This window comes from Candida pseudojiufengensis (assembly GCF_024610245.1).
Source record: "Candida pseudojiufengensis strain CBS 10847 chromosome Unknown scaffold4, whole genome shotgun sequence".
Classification (NCBI taxonomy): Eukaryota; Fungi; Ascomycota; class Pichiomycetes; order Serinales; family Debaryomycetaceae; genus Lodderomyces; species Lodderomyces pseudojiufengensis.
This window is the reverse complement of record NW_026261529.1, coordinates 156,979-176,121: the sequence shown is the minus strand read 5'-3', so window position 1 is coordinate 176,121 and position 19,143 is coordinate 156,979. Positions and strand designations below refer to the sequence as shown.

Below are 19,143 nucleotides of genomic sequence, written 5' to 3'. Positions count from 1 at the left end.
TTTTTTGATTCTGACTTTATTCAAACATTACACTGAACTTAAGAATTTCACACATACTCGAAAGGTATACTTCAAATGGTATTTAGTTTATGGCTTCTTGAAACACCATATTTTTTGTGTACTGTTGTCACAACTGTTTGGATCGAAAAAAGAAAAATTGATCCAAGATGTTAGAGGCTTCAATGCACCATCATCCAATGATCAAATAGTTGGAGTAGCTTAATGTACGACTTAATAACCTCATTACCAATTTTTCAACTTAATTTGTAGGAGAAAAGCACTGCAATTTGGAAGTTCAAGCAGCTACGTGCTTTTAAAACCGCTATTATATGGTGTACTCAAATTTGACAAATAGTCGATCACTACTCTCGTTTTTAGTGAAGCATAATTTTTTAGCGCATTTTTGACTTCATTCAGTGTTGAAAATCATCCATATTTATGATGATATCTTCGTCAGTTTCTGTCTGAAAGCTGGCAAGTCTTAACAAATAACATTCTGTTTCTAAAAAGTAAGGCGGATGAAATGACACATCATTGAAAAAACAAAATTTGATAAAATTTGTGTTTCTACAACTAAACTGGATGCTCCAGAGAGTGCAATTACATGTTGTCACCATGAAAAAAAATTTTTAAATCACTCAAACCAACAATGGCATTGGACCATTGGACTAATCTAATGATTCTGATTGTGATTTGTATGATAGACGTTATGATTGCAGAGATCCCTTTTGAGTTATCAGCTTAGAAGAAGAACTTTTGGTTTCAAACATGCGACTAAGTAACTATATCATTCAATACGTTTTTTCACAAATCAAGTAATTCAGTCCATTTTACAGTTTGAATCAACCCATTACGGAAACTTACCTTGTTTGTTTGTTTCTTTTCTTCCTAGGATCCAGAGCTTAATTATTCGTTTCTTTTCACCCATCCTGCGAGATCTAAAACAATAATTAGGGGAAGATGGAGGGGTTCAGTTCACAAGATCTGACGACCTTAATGATGCCTTGCATAAACTTACATCGATTTTCATCATTAATGACCAAATTAGGCAGGTTCAATGTTAATGATCTTAAATCAAATAATTACGTAATAATAACATCCTTGTTGAATACGATTTTTCAAAAAAACGATACAATTTTGAAACTGTTCATAAACTATTGGTTGTTATGTGAAGAATTTGTTTCAAGAAATTAAAAATTTAACAAGCTTTATATCGTCACTTAAAGAATAGGGAAAAAGAAAAATACAAAAAAGAGTTTAAGTAGCTCTCATTTAGGCTAGTCGAAAAAAGTATAATTAGTAAAATTTGTTGGTTAACTTTATTTATATTATATATATAAAAATCCCATGGCTTATAAAATAAGTTGATTCAGATAATAATTAATATCTACAAACAGAAATGTAATTGAATTCGATTAACTAGGTAATTTGTTGAGATGACAATTTTTTTTTTTTGATAATTATTATAATCCTAAATATTAATTTGTAGAGTAGACCAATTTTGTAATAAATATACCTGTGCTAAGTTGCAATATACAACAAAACTTTAAAAATAATGAAACAATCACTACCAAGTGAGAATTATGCTGGCGTTTTAACTAAACGGTTTTATTTAAAGTTCATGTAACGTAATGTATTATGTAAGATTTTAAAACAAAAGAATACGAAGCAATTTAAAACAATAGGGAAAAAAAAAAGCAAATTTCAAAAGTTATAAATTACCAGCATTTTTCGTAAGTTATGATTGATGATGTAAGTAATTTGATTACTTGATTTTGAATCATACAATATGCAAGTATTTAATTGAACCATTACTGATATATATATAATCAATTAATTGATCAAGATCAAATCATTCTTATAGAATTCTGTTTTTCTATTTCTTTTTCTATTTTGTTTTGATTTCTTTTTCAACAAGTTTCAAAGATATTACGATTTCAAATCTGATACAGATCTACTACAAATACTAGCTATCAACATTAGTTGAAACAACTACACTCACTTCTAGTCATTCGTTTAACAAACTTTTATTATTTTTTTATTTTCAATTATCAACTAATAATTAACTTAAGGTATGTACTAATGTTTCAAAATTGAATGATTTTAATCGAATGGAGAATGAAATTGAGGGAAGGGCAACAGGGAATGGAAGAAGAAGAATATGAAACTTTGGGGCAGGAATAAAATTTGGATTGACGAAACTCAAAATCTTTTTTTCAGCAATTGACGATCTTTGTCGTTTCAACATGTAAAATTTCAACTCAATTAATAGGAACTTTGGAAAGCAATTATAGACTGATTGATCAGCAAGTGAAATGGAATCTAATTAGCCAATTAGATAAAAGATAGTTAATAAGGCTTAAAACAGATATCGTACAATTTGAAATAGACCCATCACTACTACTTGACTACCTATTTGGTTCAACTAAAATTAGACCAGCCTGTACTAAAATATATTATTATTTAAAGGTGGGATATATAATTAAGCTAAAACTAAACTATATACAGGATTTTGTATGTAAACTCAATTGGTAGTTCATTACTCAAATTATAAAACTCGTCACACCAACTAACAAAATAAAAACACAAAGTCGCGAAGTATAATAAAAAACAAATTTAAAGTTATAATCAAAACATACTAATAATATTTAGTAAACACACTACCATACACCAAATATACTAAAACACAACTAAGAAAATAATGTAACCCATTTATTTATTATTTTTACATTTTTCCTTTCAAAAATATATCAACAATCCTTTCTTCATTTTAAAGAAAATTTTTTTATTTTTATATTTATATATATTTCCTTCCTTTCATTTATCAATCCATTCATTCATTCATTCATTTAACCAACCAACGTTATAATTACTAACTCATTTAACTAACTTAAAGTCATTCCTTTATTATTATCCTAAGTTATCTAAATCAAAGTTAATTCTTATATACTACATTCATTCATTAATTCATTCATTCATTTATATCAACAATTAATATTAAATCACACTCATTTAAATTAAAACTAATTGATACCAAAACTTAAATTCAAAAATGAAATTTTCAAAAGCTATTATATTAGCTTTCATCACTACTTCATTAGCTGCTCCAGCTATAAAACAACATCAAAATCAGAAAAAACAAGATGTTGATTGTCAAGATGCAGTTTTCCATGGTCATCATAAACATAAAAGAGCTATAGTTTATGATTATGCTTATGTTACTGTTACTGTTGATGCAAATGGTAATCCAGTTACAACTTTGGAACCAGTTACTTCAACTGAATCAATTGCTGAACCAGAAAAAACAAGTTCAACAAATACTGATATTTCTTCAACTACTACAATTATTCAAAATGATTCATTAACTTCAAATCAACCAAGACCAAGTGTTGCTCAATCAAAAGGTACTGTTCAACCTTCATCTGTTCCAACTGGTGGATCATCCAACAACGGTATTAATGGAGATTTGCAAGATTTCCAAAATCCAACTGAAGAATTTCCAGATGGAGTTTATTCATGTGATCATTTCCCAGTAGGACAAGGTGTTATTGCATTAGATCAATTAGGATTTGGTGGATGGTCAGGAATTTATAATTCAGATACATCAACTGGAGGATCATGTAAAGAAGGTTCTTATTGTTCTTATGCTTGTCAAAGTGGTATGTCAAAAACTCAATGGCCAGATCAACAACCATCAAATGGTGTATCAGTTGGTGGATTATTATGTAAAAATGGTAAATTATACAAAACAAATTCAAGATCAAATTATTTATGTGAATGGGGTATAAATGCAGCATCAGTTGTAAGTAAAATTGATAAATCAGTTGCTATATGTAGAACTGATTATCCAGGTACTGAAAATATGGTTATTCCAACAGTTGTAAATGGTGGAGGATCAAATGTTTTAACTGTTGTTGATCAACATTCTTATTATACTTGGAGAGGTGGTTCAACTTCTGCTCAATATTATGTAAATAATGCAGGTATTTCATATGAAGATGGTTGTTTATGGGGCGAACCTGGTTCAGGAGTTGGTAATTGGGCTCCTTTAAATTTTGGTGCAGGTTATGCAAATGGTATAAGTTATTTATCATTAATTCCAAATCCAAATAATTATAATTCTTTAAATTTTAATGTTAAAATTGTTGCTGCTGATTCAAAATCTATTGTTAGTGGTTCTTGTGTATATGAAAATGGTTCTTATAATGGTAATGGAAAAGATGGTTGTACTGTTGGTGTAACTGGTAAAGCTAATTATGTTTTATATTAAGTTAGTGAAAACAAAAAAGAGAACTTTTTTTCATTACTTTGATTGATTTATTTGTATAGTTTCAAATAAAGTATATAAATTATATAGGTTCTTTCCATTCTTTTTTTTTATCATTTGTTTTGTTATTTTTATATATCAATCCTTCAGTTTTTATTTGTTTTAATAAATTTTTATTTGTTTGTTTTTTAATTATTATTTGTTATTTGATTCTAATTGATTCTTTTTATTCTTTCTTGAAATAAGTTCCTTTAGTATACACAAAAATATTTAGTGGTAAAAATGATAATTTAGACACGATAAGCGGAAAAAACAAGCTATCGATTTAGTTCATTGATGAGAAGCAGTTTTCAATGATTGTTTGGTTTTATTTGGTGATGTTTGTCTATCATTTTCAAACATTATTGAAGTTTTATGTTAGGGGGTAGTACATATAATAATTTATTTGTGTAAAGCCCCCTAAATTTGCGCTACCACATGAAAGTTGTTGAGAGTATTTTCATATCAGCAATCTTGTTGATAATTTTTATTTAATTCGTTTATTCACTAATTTGTATACTATGAATCATAGTTTCGGTAGTAATTTACTATAGAGCTAATTGCTCACCCAACAGGAGTATAGGTGGTTTGTTAATCAAAATGTATTATTGAAATCATAAAGTGGTTTTATGATAAATTCTTCTAGTTTAATCACAATAACAAAAGCTAAGAATACACATTCAAATTAATCACTAGCTCCTGGTACTCAACCAGTACAAAAGCAAAACACCAAGATACTTTGGCACCTTATGGTGTAACCGAGGGCAGTTCGGTTCAATTCAAGAGCTCGGTTTCACATCAGATTTAGACTCGAATCATCCTTATCATGCAATCTCCTTTGCGGCAAAAACACATAGAGAACCAGTATAAATCAACTGAAACCATAATCTACACTTAAGAGCATTCTAGTTAAGCAGATTCAAAAGGCATGTCAATTGAGGAGGATGAAGAAAAATTGGTCGGCTAAACAATGGTAATAATTTGACAGACAGAAGCTTTCAAACAAGTTGTGAAAGCATCTTTTGAAAATGTTTATTAATTTCACATTCAAATAAGTTGAGGAAATCATAGACAGTCCTAGTGTAGATTTTCAAGCTGAATTTTGCCGTCAAATGGAGTTTAGTAACAACGAATGGCAAAAAAAAACTCGAAGATATACAAACAGCAGAACCTCAACAAATCCTTCAGCAGCACCAAATAAATCCGAATAATCAAATGCGGAGGTACAGCGACAATGTTTTTTTCAAATTTTTAAGTTTGAACAAAATTTGAACAACTTCTCCAACACGACTACCGATAGAAATGTAACACCATCGAATTATATTCCAGAATTAAAAGTCAAAGGGACAGATGATATAAAAATGTTTAACAAATTATATTCCATAGGACTGAATCAAAAGTTTCAAAAGTGAGGTAACTGGAGCAACCATATTTCATAGGAAAATTATTGGAAAAGCGAGTTTAGAATATTACATCATGAATTAGTTTATCAAGTACTGATAAGTGACATTTGGTTTTCTCCGTGAAGATAAGAATATCATCCACGTAATTCTCATAGTTCATACCAGAATTATATGGATGATCTTCTAATCTGTTTTATTAGTACTTGATAAAACTCTTACAGAACTTCAAGCTGAAAAAGTTTGTATTCGTTATGTTTTAATTTACGAATACAGTCAAGGGAAATCAGTTAGCTAATCCATTGCGCAGATTCTGTTGATACTTCAAGTGAGCTATTTGTTTAGATCATTTTCTTCCCACATTAACTCTATCAATTTTTAAATCGATGTTAATATAGAGCAGTGAGTTATGAATAATATCAACGAGATTAATTTGATATTTCATGTGGGACATTGTTTCTTATTCTATCTGAATCTATATAGTGATCGAATCTATTTATAAAGTGTATTGTTGAGTACCAATATATTGAATTCACAAATTCTTCTTGAAAGAATCTTTCTCATACAATACTTGAAGAAAGATTTGTATTGACTAAAATAAAAAGTTGTAAAAGTTATGTTTTATTACTCACCAACTTCCAACAAGTATAAATCATTCTTGAATTAAAAAATGAAGGGTTCGTAGATTCTTACCCCGACAAACTAAAAAATAAAATTAAACCTGACTTAGCCTAATAATGAAATTTTAACGAGATCTTAAAATTGTTTTTTTTTTTCGTATCTTTGAACTTTTTAATTTTTAGGCTAAACTAACGGGTAAGTCAAATGATATTACACAATTAGCCTAAAATAAACTAAATTTAAAGTTAATCTCCGAGATCTTGTAAAACTGTGTTATTAGATCTCACAGATCTCAACCAACGTGTATTTACATATTTCAACATATACCAGGTATGTATTAATGAGTAAGTTTATAGTCTTTAAAATCTTAGATCTCACATTATGATGTCATCCGATCTTGATGTTATACATAATTTTACATATAAAGACTTTTCAACTTTAATTAAAGTTAAAAAATTAATATAATATCTCAAGAGTTTGATGTATATATATTGCATATAAGAGAAAACCTTTATTATTTAGTCTGTTTGTATGGTAAAAATTTTCACATTTAACTGTAATTACTGAAAGCTTTCATCCCATCCTTCATATTATCATTTATAATAAGAATAAGATGTTCATAATAATCCGTATAAGTTTGCTATTCATATTAAATTTACTCACTGCTACCAATCTCTTAAATTTTTTTTTATTTAGACTGTTTAAATTCTTAGATAAAACTGCGGATAAACTATTTTTTTTATATCAATGTGTTGATAATTAAAATACAAAGCTGTTGAATTCATTAATATTTACTTCGTTTTGTTAAACCAAATTCAATCTGTGATTAATACATCTTACTTCTAAGATCAAAAGATTTTCACAATTTCCTTAACACAATTTTGACGTATTTAACTACAATTTCATTATTATAGTACACTAATTAAAATAATAATTATTATTTTTATTTTCTTAAGAAACAAGAACTTAATCAACTTAAAAATTTCAAACAATTACATCATACCAACACCTAAACCTTATAGTACTATTCAATATCAGATCAGAACTGGGAGGAAAATCACAAGTTTGAAGAATTCAAAAAATATTACATTATATTATATATATCTATACATATATGAGTTTCAAAAATGACATCAAATGAGTTAGGTCACTCCAATAATTCTAATCCTACAACAACGACAACATCGAGTACTACAAAAACCAAACCTTCGAGATCATCAACCATCAAGGATAGTAAATCTACTTTTATTGGAAAATCGGCGAATTATCATGCTCAATTAACTAAATCATTATTTCAAAATTATAATAAATCTCATCAAGCTTTACAATTGAAAAACAATTCTACAATGCAACAATTTAATAATTTTGATCAATCTTATAATTTGCCAGATTTTATAGATTTCAAACCATCTGATAAATTGAATTCTGTAACTAATAACAATCATAATTCATTTTCACAATTAGATAATAATTATTTTATAGATAGAGGTTCAATATCAGTCCCATCATCAAGAATTGAAAATTATTATACAAATAATACTATTGAAGAAGAAATTCAACAAATTATTCAAAATCATGAAGATTTACATTATTTTGATCAAAATTCAAATTATAATGATTTAAATAATAATAATGAACTTTTTAATAGGAATAATGATCAAAATAGTAATAATAACGATAAAGAATATGGATATACTTTAAATAATGACATTGTAGATGTTGGGAAATCAGACTCAGTTGATCTGAATTTAAAAAATTTAAACAACCATAATAACAATAATCATAACCAGCATTCATCTAATGAGTTTGATTATCAACAATCCCTATATTCCCAGAATCCTCAAAGCCTATCTCATAATCATGATCATCATCAACAATCTCATCATAATTACGATGCCAACCTAAATTCCAATCAACAATACCCTCAATCTCAGTATAATGAGCATAGTTACAATCAAAGTCATCAACTACAGCACAACAATCCACATTCAAATCATCATCAACAGCCTCATCCAAATCAGAATCATCAGCATCAAAATTTAGCTCCTAATCATCAACAACTTTCGCAGGATCAATATAATCCCTCCAGCCATCATCAACAACTTTCGCAGGATCAATATAATCCCTCCAGCCATCATCAACAAGCCTATGATCATCAACAACCTCATCATCGTTCCATAAATACGTATAACTTACCTGATCATGCGGTTCCCAATGATATTCCCAATTACTCAAGTAATCCACAAACAATGTTTGAAACATCAAATTCACAATCTCAACCACAACACCAACTTCCTCAATCACAACAACAACAACATTTTGAACCTAAATTGAAAATGAAAAGAGGAAGACCAAGAAAAAAACCTGGATTTTATTTAAAATTAGATGGAGTTAATAAAAAACCAACTATGTTGAATAGAATGATATCTTCATCACAATCTGATTCAGGTACAGATTATTGGAATAGAACTCCATTAAATGGACCAATTGGGATTTCAAAATTATCATTTACACCAGCGCAACAAGATGATTATGAATTGAAAAAAGATATGGAATTGAATGATAATTATGGTAGTGTTGGTGGTGTTGGAGGTAATAATCAAAATATCCCTGCTTTTAATTTAACTCCATCAATTGAACCACCAATTGGTACAAATAGCTATTTTGAATTAGATAATACTCCAAAAAATGAAAGTTTAAATGGTGGTGGGTTTTTTTCACCTGCAATAAATGAAAACAATAATAATAATAATAATGATACTAATCATTTTAATCAAACTTTTGAAGCTTATTTACAATCTGATCCATCACATTTGCAACCACATCAATTTAATGAAAATCATCATAGAACTTTATCTGGACATCAAAATCAAAATCTGCATCAACTTCTGCAACAGCATCAGCAACACCAACAGCAGCAGCAAACGTATCAGCAGCCGCAAAATCTTCATCATCAGCATCAACATCCACAACAGCAGCCTCCTCATCAACAACATCATCAACATCAGCAGCATCAGCAACAACAACACCAACACCAACCTCCTCACCAACAACAATCAAATCCATCATTCACCCCTTTAAATTTCGATGTATTTAATAGCTCAGATCAACATGATCATACAACCTCAATTCAAAATGATGATTATCATTCATTTGAGGAAGATGATCCATTAGGATCTGAATTTGATGAACAATTTACTGTATCACAATATATGGGACCAGAAGATGAAATAAATGATAAAAATTATTTAAATTTACATAAAACAAAATCAAATCATTCAATAAATAGTGTAAGTTCTGATAAATCAATTACAGCAACAACAGGAACAACATCAACCTCAACATCAATTACTCCTAAAACTAAAAAGAGAGTAGCAAAAGGAGCAGTATGTCCAGTTTGTGATAAATATATAAGTAGAGATTTAACTCGTCATATGAGAATTCATAATGAAATTGGAAGATTTCAATGTGTTTATCCAAAACATATGTGTAATCATAAAACTCAAAATTTTAATAGACCATATGATTATAAAAAACATTTATTACATCTGCATTTTAAATTTGATGATCCAAAGGGAAAAAATGCAAATACTTTAGGTGATAAATTACCTATACCTGGTTGTTGTATTGCTTGTGGTTCAAGATATATTGCAAATGATTGGTTAAATGAACATGTTTTAACTAAAGATTTGAATAAAAGATGTGCTTATGTTGAAGAATATCAACATCAACCTAATTCAAATAGTAATAATAATGATTTTAATTGAGTTAGACTGTAAACTTTTGAGTAATTTAGGTGTATTTAGTTTTTAAATGTATTTTTAATTAATCTTACTTATCAAAAGATCTGAATAAATTGTGTGCAGTATTTATCTCTTCAATATTACATTTCCTTTATTATACAAATTCAAGATCATTCGAATTCAAATCTATACCATAATTGATAATAGATAGCATTAAGTGATCAATTGAATGTCTAAATTACCAAGGGCTTTAAATTTACACTTAAATCATCAACAAAATGTCATACCTTTAATCAATATACATCGTCAACCAAAACAAATCATCCCATTTCCCTCACAAACTAATCAATTGATACCCAAAACCTCAAACAAACACACTAAATTACAGACCTCATTACATTCGTCGTGGATGCCATCTTCATCATATTTAAAATTCCAAAAATCATTACCGCTCAAAAATTCACCCGAATTAACACCAGAAGATAAACAAGAATTACAACGTAAAATCAATTTATCAAATTTAATAAAAAATCTCAAAACTCAACTCCCAAATATTTTAGAAAATAACTTATCAAAAGATATAATATCTTCAAAAATATATCTACGAATATGTCCATCACAATTTGATGAAAATTATTTACCAAAATTACAAGGTTATTTAACTTATTATAGTACATGTAAAGCAATTCAATTATTTATAACATCCATAATATTATCACCAAAAGTAAAATTACATTTAACAAATATTAAAATTGCAGACAAGAATCAACCGGATTCAAATTGTATGTTTCCCAATTCAACAAAATTATATATAAGATGGAATACATGTATACCAAATTGTATTGAACATTTAGGTTTAAATCAATCAACAACTCAAGCAAATTTTGGATCTCATAAATGGTCAAATGAAGATACAAAAAACTTATTTCTGAATAATCATAATTTATCAAATTCAAAAAACCAAGAAGATTCAAGTATAAATTTAAATCTTAGTAAATTTATTGGAAAAATTACGAGAACTTTATTATCAGGTAGTAAATTAACTAATAATCATTCACAAGAAAATCAAAGCGATAAGGAGGATAGTTCAAAAAGTAATAAAGAATTAGAAAGAGTTATTTATGGATTATTTATATTTGAATTAAATGAAGATTGTAATCAAATTTTAGTTCATACAATTGAAAATATGGATATTGTTGAAAGATTTGAACCTGAAGAAGAACTGAGTCAAGTAAATGGATTAAGAGTTTGTTAAAAAATTTGAGTTATTTCTGTATATAGAGGAAATGTAAATTGTATATAGCTGAATAAAAATTCTTAATTTTTTTTCCATATTTCATTAATTTCGTTATCATTTATTTAAAGTATACAAGGTATAAATTTAATGTTTGTAAGAATATTATAATTATAGCTAAAATGATTAGAATATCTAGTTTTTCAAATTTTAAAGTAGGAGCATTATCCTTTTGAAGTTGTGATGTTTTAATTGAAGTTGGTTGTTGTTTATTATGTTTTTCATTTACAATTTTAACTTTCTTTTTCTTTATTGATTTACTCAATTCACTAATTGTATTTTCTTCAATTTCCTTTTTTAATTCTTTTATTAATTCATTTGTTATTGTTGTTGATCCACTTAATGACAGTTTTTCAATAACTGATTTCATCCAAGATTTTCCTTTCCAATCAACATAATGACTTATTAATAAATTTGTTGAATTATTTTCTCCCCATGTAAATACAAATCTTGTTTTAACTTGAAATACAGATCCTGAAGGAACATCTGGTGTTTGAGTTGTAGTTGTAACAATTATATAATCTGCAAAATTTAAATGTTCAATAGTTTCAATAACTTCACATCTAGTAGATTTTGGTCCAATTGAATAACCTAAATTTCTTCTATATGTATATTCTCTTGTCAATACAGTTGGATCATCATTTGATGGTCTAAATTCATTAAATTCAGATATTTCCAGTCCATCATGATTTAATAAAAATTCTTTTTGAAATTTATCATTTGTTCCAAATAATATATTAAATACTATACCTATTGGAGCTTGAATATTTTCTTCAATTAATTCAATTTCTTGTGGAAATTTTGTATATTTTGCTATTGTTGGTTCATGAGTATCAGGTCCTTTATTAGAATATTTACTTTCAGGTTTTAATTTAACAATTTTTGACATTTCTGTCTTTCGTTTGATCGGGGATGCTATTTTTCCATTTGAAATTGGTTTTGTATTTTCATCTTCATCAATTTCATCCTCTTCGTCAGTACCTGCAGAACCATTTTGTTCTTCTTCTTCTTCTTCTTCTTCTTCTATTTTTGCTGCAACATCGTCATCTCCGTCTAGTGACATTATATAATTATGAATCTTTGGTGATTGACCTCTATTATTTTCAATAACCGCCTGAAGTTCAGATTGACTAGCTTGATCTTCACTAATTCTTGATTGATTTTCTTGATTCACTCTCCCTGTTTTTCCTTTCCATACAGTAACCATTAAATCATAAGTTTGGTCTCGAGATAAAAAACTTGCAAAAGTATGAATTGATCCATCTTCAGTTTCAATACTTATTCCATTTGGAAATAACCCAGCTATTGATCGTTTTTCAAATTTAATGATATCTTCGAATTTAACCACTAAATTTGTAACCCATCCTAATAAATTAGAATTAAAACAAATATAACTTTCACTTATATATGTTCTACCTTGTAATAAAATCTCTCTACTTAATGCACATGAAAAATCATCCAATAGTCTATCAGTCAAATCCAATGATTTGAATAATTGATGAAACTCAATATTTCGTTTCATTATCGCCAATCTATATTTTGTATCTTTATAAAATTCATCCGAATATAATCTAGTATCGTATTTACTTGATGGAGGTGGAGTTGTCGGTATAGTTGATCCAATTGAATCAAATGTCACATCACTTGATGTTCTTTTTGACTTTCTATATGTTATTATTTTAGGTGATGCCAATTTTAATTCATCTGTTTGATGATGCAAGTCATTATTACTATTATTACTATTACTTTTTTGTAATTGATTATTCGTTTCATATTCTTGTAAATTCTTTAAAAATTTAGGTTGTTTATCATTATCGCTTTCACTATTTGCATTATTACTATTATTGTTTGAATCCTTAGATACAACGGAACTTGCATCTTCTATAGTAGTCAATGGATTTAATGGATTTTTTTGAAACGTTGTGGATAATGAAATAGATGATCTAATATTTGAGGAATCTTCTGATGTTTTTAACTTTTGTAATATATCATTATTGTTTGAATTCGATTGAATCCTTGATAAATCATTATCTTCAGATTTTCTTATTTTTTTGGATAATTGAGGTGGTTTTTGTAGTTGTGAATTTAATGATGATGTAATTTCTTTTGGCGGTATAGGCGGAGGTATTTCATCTTGATTTATCGGTATTGAATCAGTAATCCATTCATCTGTATCCACCTCCAATGTATCAGTTGACGGCATTAATGGAAAATGATTTAAAAAGTAATGATGTTATAGAAATGTTTTGTAATTTTTTTGATTCCGATTCATTAATTTGGTTGCCTTTTGCAATTGATCTTAAATTTATTATAAATGACTTTACAGTAATAAATAATTTTAATTTTGTGACATCTCCATAATTAATATTTTACGAGAGAGAGAGAGAGAGTAGTTGGTAGCGTTGATTTCTTTGTCGTACATATCGTAAAGATCTAATGAATGTCAATTTCTGTGACCAAAAGTATTAGTAAGTGAAATTTGGCAAACCATTTAGATTTCTGTTGGTAAGATCAATTCCAAGCTCAAATATGTCAACAGGTCATATAAACCAATAAACAAAGAGTTACGAGTCTAGAAATTCTGCGTCAAGCTCATCCTTACAAATCAAGTTGTCAAAATAATTAAAAGTTTAAAAGTGAAAATTTAGTTGTTTCTCTGTTGGAAAATTTTTATTTTCTGGACTAACTTGACTTCTTCATACAACTTCTTCATATTCAACCAGTTGTTTGGATCAAAACTTTAGATAAATTCACTGAACAGTATGTTTCCCATCAAAACCAATTTGCTTTATTTTTAATTTCAATTCCATTCAATTTAATGATGAAAAAGTTTTTTTAATATCGATTATTCATGAGATTATTATCAAACAATATACACCAAGATCTGTACTGATAAAAATAATTAGAGTGGAATTAGAATAAGAATAAAAGTGAAAAAAATAATGGAGTTGGGTATGCTATATGCTCTATCATCTATTAACATCTATTAATGCCCATTAAATGTCTTATCTCGATTACTAACTTCATGAATAGTTTCTCCCCAAAGTTTAATTCCTTGCTCAATTTCTTCGCTTGTTAAAAAACTAATACATAATCTACTACAGCTTTTACCCCAATCATGTTTATTAGATTCCCCAAGTACCTCAAAATGTTCACCACCAGCTAAAATCACCCCCTTTTTTTGTACTTCTTTTATGACTTTTTGATTATCAACATAATCAGGTAATTTGACCCATAAAAAATACCCACCATCACCACCATATACTTGTGTTCCTTCTGGTAAATATTTTTTTACTGATTCTTTTAAAACTTCTGTTCTATCTTTATATATTCCTTTAAATCTCAAAATTATTTCATCCAATTGACCAGATTTAATTAAATCATTTACTATGAATGTTGATAATTGAGAAGGAGTCCCACCAGATTTATTAGCTCCTGTAACACTCAACTGATGAACTAAATGAGGTGTGGGGGATTCTTGCCAACCAACTCGTAACCCTGGTGCTATAATTTTGGAAAAAGTTGCATTTGAGATGGTATTACCATATTTGTTAGTAATACTCTCTTGATCTAATTGATTCAATTTAGGTATTGGCTCAACAACAGTTTCCACATTTGAATAGTCTAGATATTCATAAACGTCATCGCTAATAATTAGCATGTCATATTTTCTTGCTAATTGGATTAATTTCTCTCTAGTTTTCCTTGAATAAGTTATACCTCCTGGATTTGAAAATGTTGGAACCATGTATAAAACAAATTGATAGATCTTTCGCTCACCTCTTGGGTCTTTTATAATGTTTTTGCTTGCTTGATCTTCTTCACCATATTTTTGCAAATCTTCCTCCAATTTTTGTATGTCAATATCATATTCTTCACCCGCAGTTTCATTGATTGCTATAAGATCATCCCCTAGACCAACATCAAAAAAGGAACTATTAATTAAAAAATAAGTTGGAGTAACAATGAAAGCTTTCTTAGTGATTGAAGGTAAAGTAGTTGAAGTTAAGATATTAGCAACACCGTAAGAAGCTCCAGCAGTTAAATTTATTAAATCTGGTGTCAAATAATTAGATCGATATTTTGAATTAACCCAATTACTTATGGTATTTCTTATATCTAAATTTCCTGAATCTGTACCGTACGCTAATGGATGTTGATTATTCGGGTCGTTGTCATAGTCCAAATAATCTGAGTTATTGATTAAAACTTTGGAGTAAGTGTCAGCTATGAGTTTTGAAGGAAGTAGTTGTGTAGACGGATGACCCTTGAAAAAATTTATTACAGCCATATCGTAAAGTTAGGTCAACTTGAATTTGGAGCAATGATGAATCGTCCAAAATCAAAGATCTTAAAATTAATGAAGATTGTTGCAAAAATTAATTAATTGAACGGAATTTTGATTTTTATCCAAATCTTTTGATTCCGTCTAATGGACCAAATTCTTTACATAAAAAACTGTGGTTTGTATATTCCAACAATTCAAACTGTGTGAATAAATAGGTGGTAAGCATAAGTTCTCGGATCTACAATATTTAAACAATGCTACGTTCGTAGATGTTTCAGAAAACGAGTCATAAGATATGTAGGACTAATGTAAATACTAGTGTAAATTCGCAATTTGTTTTATTTTTCAATGTTGAAAGTAAGCAACGACTAGCTACTGATGACACTCGCAGCCACCTTAAACCTCTCTGTAGTATTAGTAGATATTTTCAGATCAGACTCATTGAACCATTCATGAATATTACGTTAATGCATTACTTCATAGAAGAGAAAAAAAATCAAACCAATTAAAAAGTTAACTGAGAAAAATAACAATATCATTTAACTCGCTTGACTCATTTAACTCACTTATCTCACATACATACAAACAACACAATGCCAACAACAGGAGGATTTATATTTGCATTGACATCAGGAGCAGCAATAAGATTATTCCAGACAGGTTTGAGCGGCTCTCCACCAAAATTTTCTCAAAAATTGATAGGATATGGATCAACAATGACAATAACTGGATTATTTTATTATTATATATTAGATCCAGCAATACAGTCTAATAGAGAATTACTAGTCAGAAGATTAGGGGCATTAAGAGAGCAAAGATCACAAAAGAATAAATTAATGGAAGGACTTGAAGAAGAAGAAAATAGATTATTTGATTCAAATAGAAGAGGTAGATTTTTTGCATTATTTGATAAATATAGTCAACCCTATAAATAGATTTTGAGTTACTCCAAATTATATACATTAGTTGATTGAATTATTAATGAAAGGAATAAGTTTTATTTATTAATATTATTCTTCTTTTGATTGCACAAATATATCATCTTCTTGACCTTCTACGTTATCATCTCCCCCACTTGGTTCTGCTTCGCTGTCATATTCTTCTGCAACATCGCTTCCGTCCTCTTCTTCGTTTCCACCTTGAAAATCTGCATCTTCATCTTCATCATCTTCATCATCAATATCTTCAACAACGGTAACTTCAACTGGGTTATTACTAGCTTCATTATTATGAGTAGCATTACTAGTAGAACTTATTTGTTTTTCCTTATTCTCTTCATTATAAGAATCATCAGCTATACCATGACGTTTAATAAAGTCATCAATTAATTGATAATTAGCTACATCTATCATACTATATTCAATTGGTCTTTCTTCATTTCTATCATTTAATACTACAACATTTAAACTGAAACTATGTTTTGTTATGTTGGTATAACTTGCTCTTAAAACTTTTGACATTGAAAATACTAAAATTGGTTTTTTAAATGCAAATATCATGAAAGCATTATTGAATTCGTTCTTTTCTAAAAAAATTAAATTACCATCTCTTGCACCTTTGTGACATTCAACTATTATAATCGACGGGTTGGTTGTATTTGCTCCGCTAGTTAAGGCAACAGCGTTATCTTTATTAACCAAAAATTTATTTTTGAATATCGCATCACATGGTAAATAATTAATTAAGTTTATACCACATAATTTGAACTGCCTCTTGAAGTAATCTAATATTCTTTCTTGAACAGGATTTAAAGTTGTATCATTTTTATAATTTGACATATCTCCGAATTGAGTATCTATATTACTCTGCAACTTCCCACTTTTAATCATTTGTTTTTTAATTTGATCTAAGTACATTAGACAAATGATTGGATCTTTTGAAATATTCGTATCGGCATAATAAGAATCATGAATCCAAAAACACAAATAACAAACTCCTTTTTTACTAGGATTTGTAGAATTTCCTAAAACTGGTAACACTAAACATAACTTAACAGCTTGCGATAAATTAATGAATGATAATTCTGGTGCATTTGTAGCAGGGTTTACAATGGATAAGACAGGAATAGCTTGATTGTCTTGTTCGATCAAATGAAAAGTTAAATTCATCTTTTTACGTAGTGGTGACATGAATGAAATTTGTTGGATTTCAAATATAATTGAACTTGGATGAACTGATGATGACGGTGTTAATTCTTCATGACCACCTTCCCCTTCTACTTCATTATCACCATCATCATTTCCATTTCCCAATTTCCTACGTTTTGATGTTTCAAAATATTCATAAAGTTCATTAAATGTTGAATGCGTGGATGGATCTTTATTAATTATGTTTGTTATTTGTGATCTTAAATTGGGAGGTAGTTCTTGTAACCAATCCATTGCGAGGACTACTTGATTTTTTTGAAAATTTAATAAGTTGTCTTATATGCTAATTTATGATATACATTAATTGGATGTATCCTGCTATATCACGCTTTGAATAAATGTTTTACAGCCAACTTTAATTATGAAACAAATTAAACAAGTTGTTTCCAAAAAAAAAAAATATAAACTATTTATGTTAGCGCATTACTTTTGCTCACAACAAACACCACTTCATTACTCCAACCTCAATTTACATTTACAAATGAATGAGTTTAGTTGATCCAGAGTTAAGTAAGATTGAAATTCTTGATTCCATTTTAAAGGAATTATTGGAAGAAAAACCTTTAAATGACGTGATTAATCATCTATCGGTCCAAAATGTATCTAAAGTAGAGTTTAAGACCAATGTCGATAATGAAAAAGACTCAATGAAGCTATCAGATCAACCTTTGATTACAATAAATCATAACAAAGCTTTGTTATTATTTGCCTTATTTCCCAACCAAAGTATGAAATCTATAGATTTGGTGTTCAATCTGGTCATTAATAACGACGACTTAAGTTTCGTCAGCTGTGATAATTGTGAGCTTTTATCGAATATCGTGTTAGTTCCAAAAGAGGGAAGGCACAGGTTAGGTGATATTGAACAACTAATTTCAGATTTGATTCCAAAAACAAGATCTACAGATGTAAAATATTCCAACCTCGCAGCTTCTAATGATCAACTGATAGAATTGGACTCGTTTAATGTTGACATTGTTAATTGGTATTGCGATTGTCAAGATTATCAATCAAAGATAAATAAAAAGTCTAGGTATTTAGACAAATCTAGAGAAGAATTTGAATTATTCAACCACAACAACAGAAAAAACGTTTTATGGCGATTGATTTATGACCTGAAATGTAATCAATTAATACCTGTCCCATATTGTTGTCATTTGTTGTGTATAATGATCATAGTTTATAATCCTATTATGTATAGAAAATATATATCATTGTCTTCTTGAACTTCACTGGATCTCAGAAATGTTTCTTGTAAGATCACAATGCATTAGCAAGATACCATTCGATTATAGATATCAACTATAGATATCCGTCGTGCTATTCAATTATACTTTCAACCAA

At 28.5% G+C, this 19,143-nt stretch overlaps 8 protein-coding genes across 8 annotated transcripts; 5 read left to right on the top strand and 3 right to left on the bottom strand. All coding sequences in view use genetic code 12, as the record gives it.

The window, feature by feature from the left end:
* Positions 1–3,052: 3,052 nt before the first annotated feature.
* Positions 3,053–4,270, top strand: SUN41 (putative glucosidase; the record flags this gene model as incomplete). Its single annotated transcript, XM_051757502.1, has 1 exon — positions 3,053–4,270. The coding sequence occupies one exon, from the start codon at positions 3,053–3,055 to the stop codon at positions 4,268–4,270; it is 1,218 nt and encodes a 405-aa protein (XP_051614222.1).
* Positions 4,271–7,454: 3,184 nt separating this feature from the next.
* Positions 7,455–10,094, top strand: KGF55_002780 (uncharacterized protein; the record flags this gene model as incomplete). The annotated part of the gene is made up of 1 exon (XM_051757501.1): positions 7,455–10,094. The coding sequence occupies one exon, from the start codon at positions 7,455–7,457 to the stop codon at positions 10,092–10,094; it is 2,640 nt and encodes an 879-aa protein (XP_051614221.1).
* A 205-nt stretch (positions 10,095–10,299) lies between these two features.
* Positions 10,300–11,325, top strand: KGF55_002779 (uncharacterized protein; the record flags this gene model as incomplete). The annotated part of the gene is made up of 1 exon (XM_051757500.1): positions 10,300–11,325. One exon carries the CDS (start codon positions 10,300–10,302, stop codon positions 11,323–11,325), a length of 1,026 nt encoding a protein of 341 aa, XP_051614220.1.
* A 100-nt stretch (positions 11,326–11,425) lies between these two features.
* On the bottom strand, positions 11,426–13,567 carry KGF55_002778 (uncharacterized protein; the record flags this gene model as incomplete). The annotated part of the gene is made up of 1 exon (XM_051757499.1): positions 11,426–13,567. One exon carries the CDS (start codon positions 13,565–13,567, stop codon positions 11,426–11,428), a length of 2,142 nt encoding a protein of 713 aa, XP_051614219.1.
* Positions 13,568–14,350: 783 nt separating this feature from the next.
* Positions 14,351–15,655, bottom strand: KGF55_002777 (2-aminoadipate transaminase; the record flags this gene model as incomplete). The annotated part of the gene is made up of 1 exon (XM_051757498.1): positions 14,351–15,655. The coding sequence occupies one exon, from the start codon at positions 15,653–15,655 to the stop codon at positions 14,351–14,353; it is 1,305 nt and encodes a 434-aa protein (XP_051614218.1).
* A 590-nt stretch (positions 15,656–16,245) lies between these two features.
* KGF55_002776 (uncharacterized protein) lies at positions 16,246–16,587 on the top strand (the record flags this gene model as incomplete). The annotated part of the gene is made up of 1 exon (XM_051757496.1): positions 16,246–16,587. The coding sequence occupies one exon, from the start codon at positions 16,246–16,248 to the stop codon at positions 16,585–16,587; it is 342 nt and encodes a 113-aa protein (XP_051614217.1).
* A 75-nt stretch (positions 16,588–16,662) lies between these two features.
* KGF55_002775 (uncharacterized protein) lies at positions 16,663–18,033 on the bottom strand (the record flags this gene model as incomplete). The annotated part of the gene is made up of 1 exon (XM_051757495.1): positions 16,663–18,033. One exon carries the CDS (start codon positions 18,031–18,033, stop codon positions 16,663–16,665), a length of 1,371 nt encoding a protein of 456 aa, XP_051614216.1.
* Positions 18,034–18,284: 251 nt separating this feature from the next.
* Positions 18,285–19,025, top strand: KGF55_002774 (uncharacterized protein; the record flags this gene model as incomplete). The annotated part of the gene is made up of 1 exon (XM_051757494.1): positions 18,285–19,025. One exon carries the CDS (start codon positions 18,285–18,287, stop codon positions 19,023–19,025), a length of 741 nt encoding a protein of 246 aa, XP_051614215.1.
* Positions 19,026–19,143: the final 118 nt, after the last annotated feature.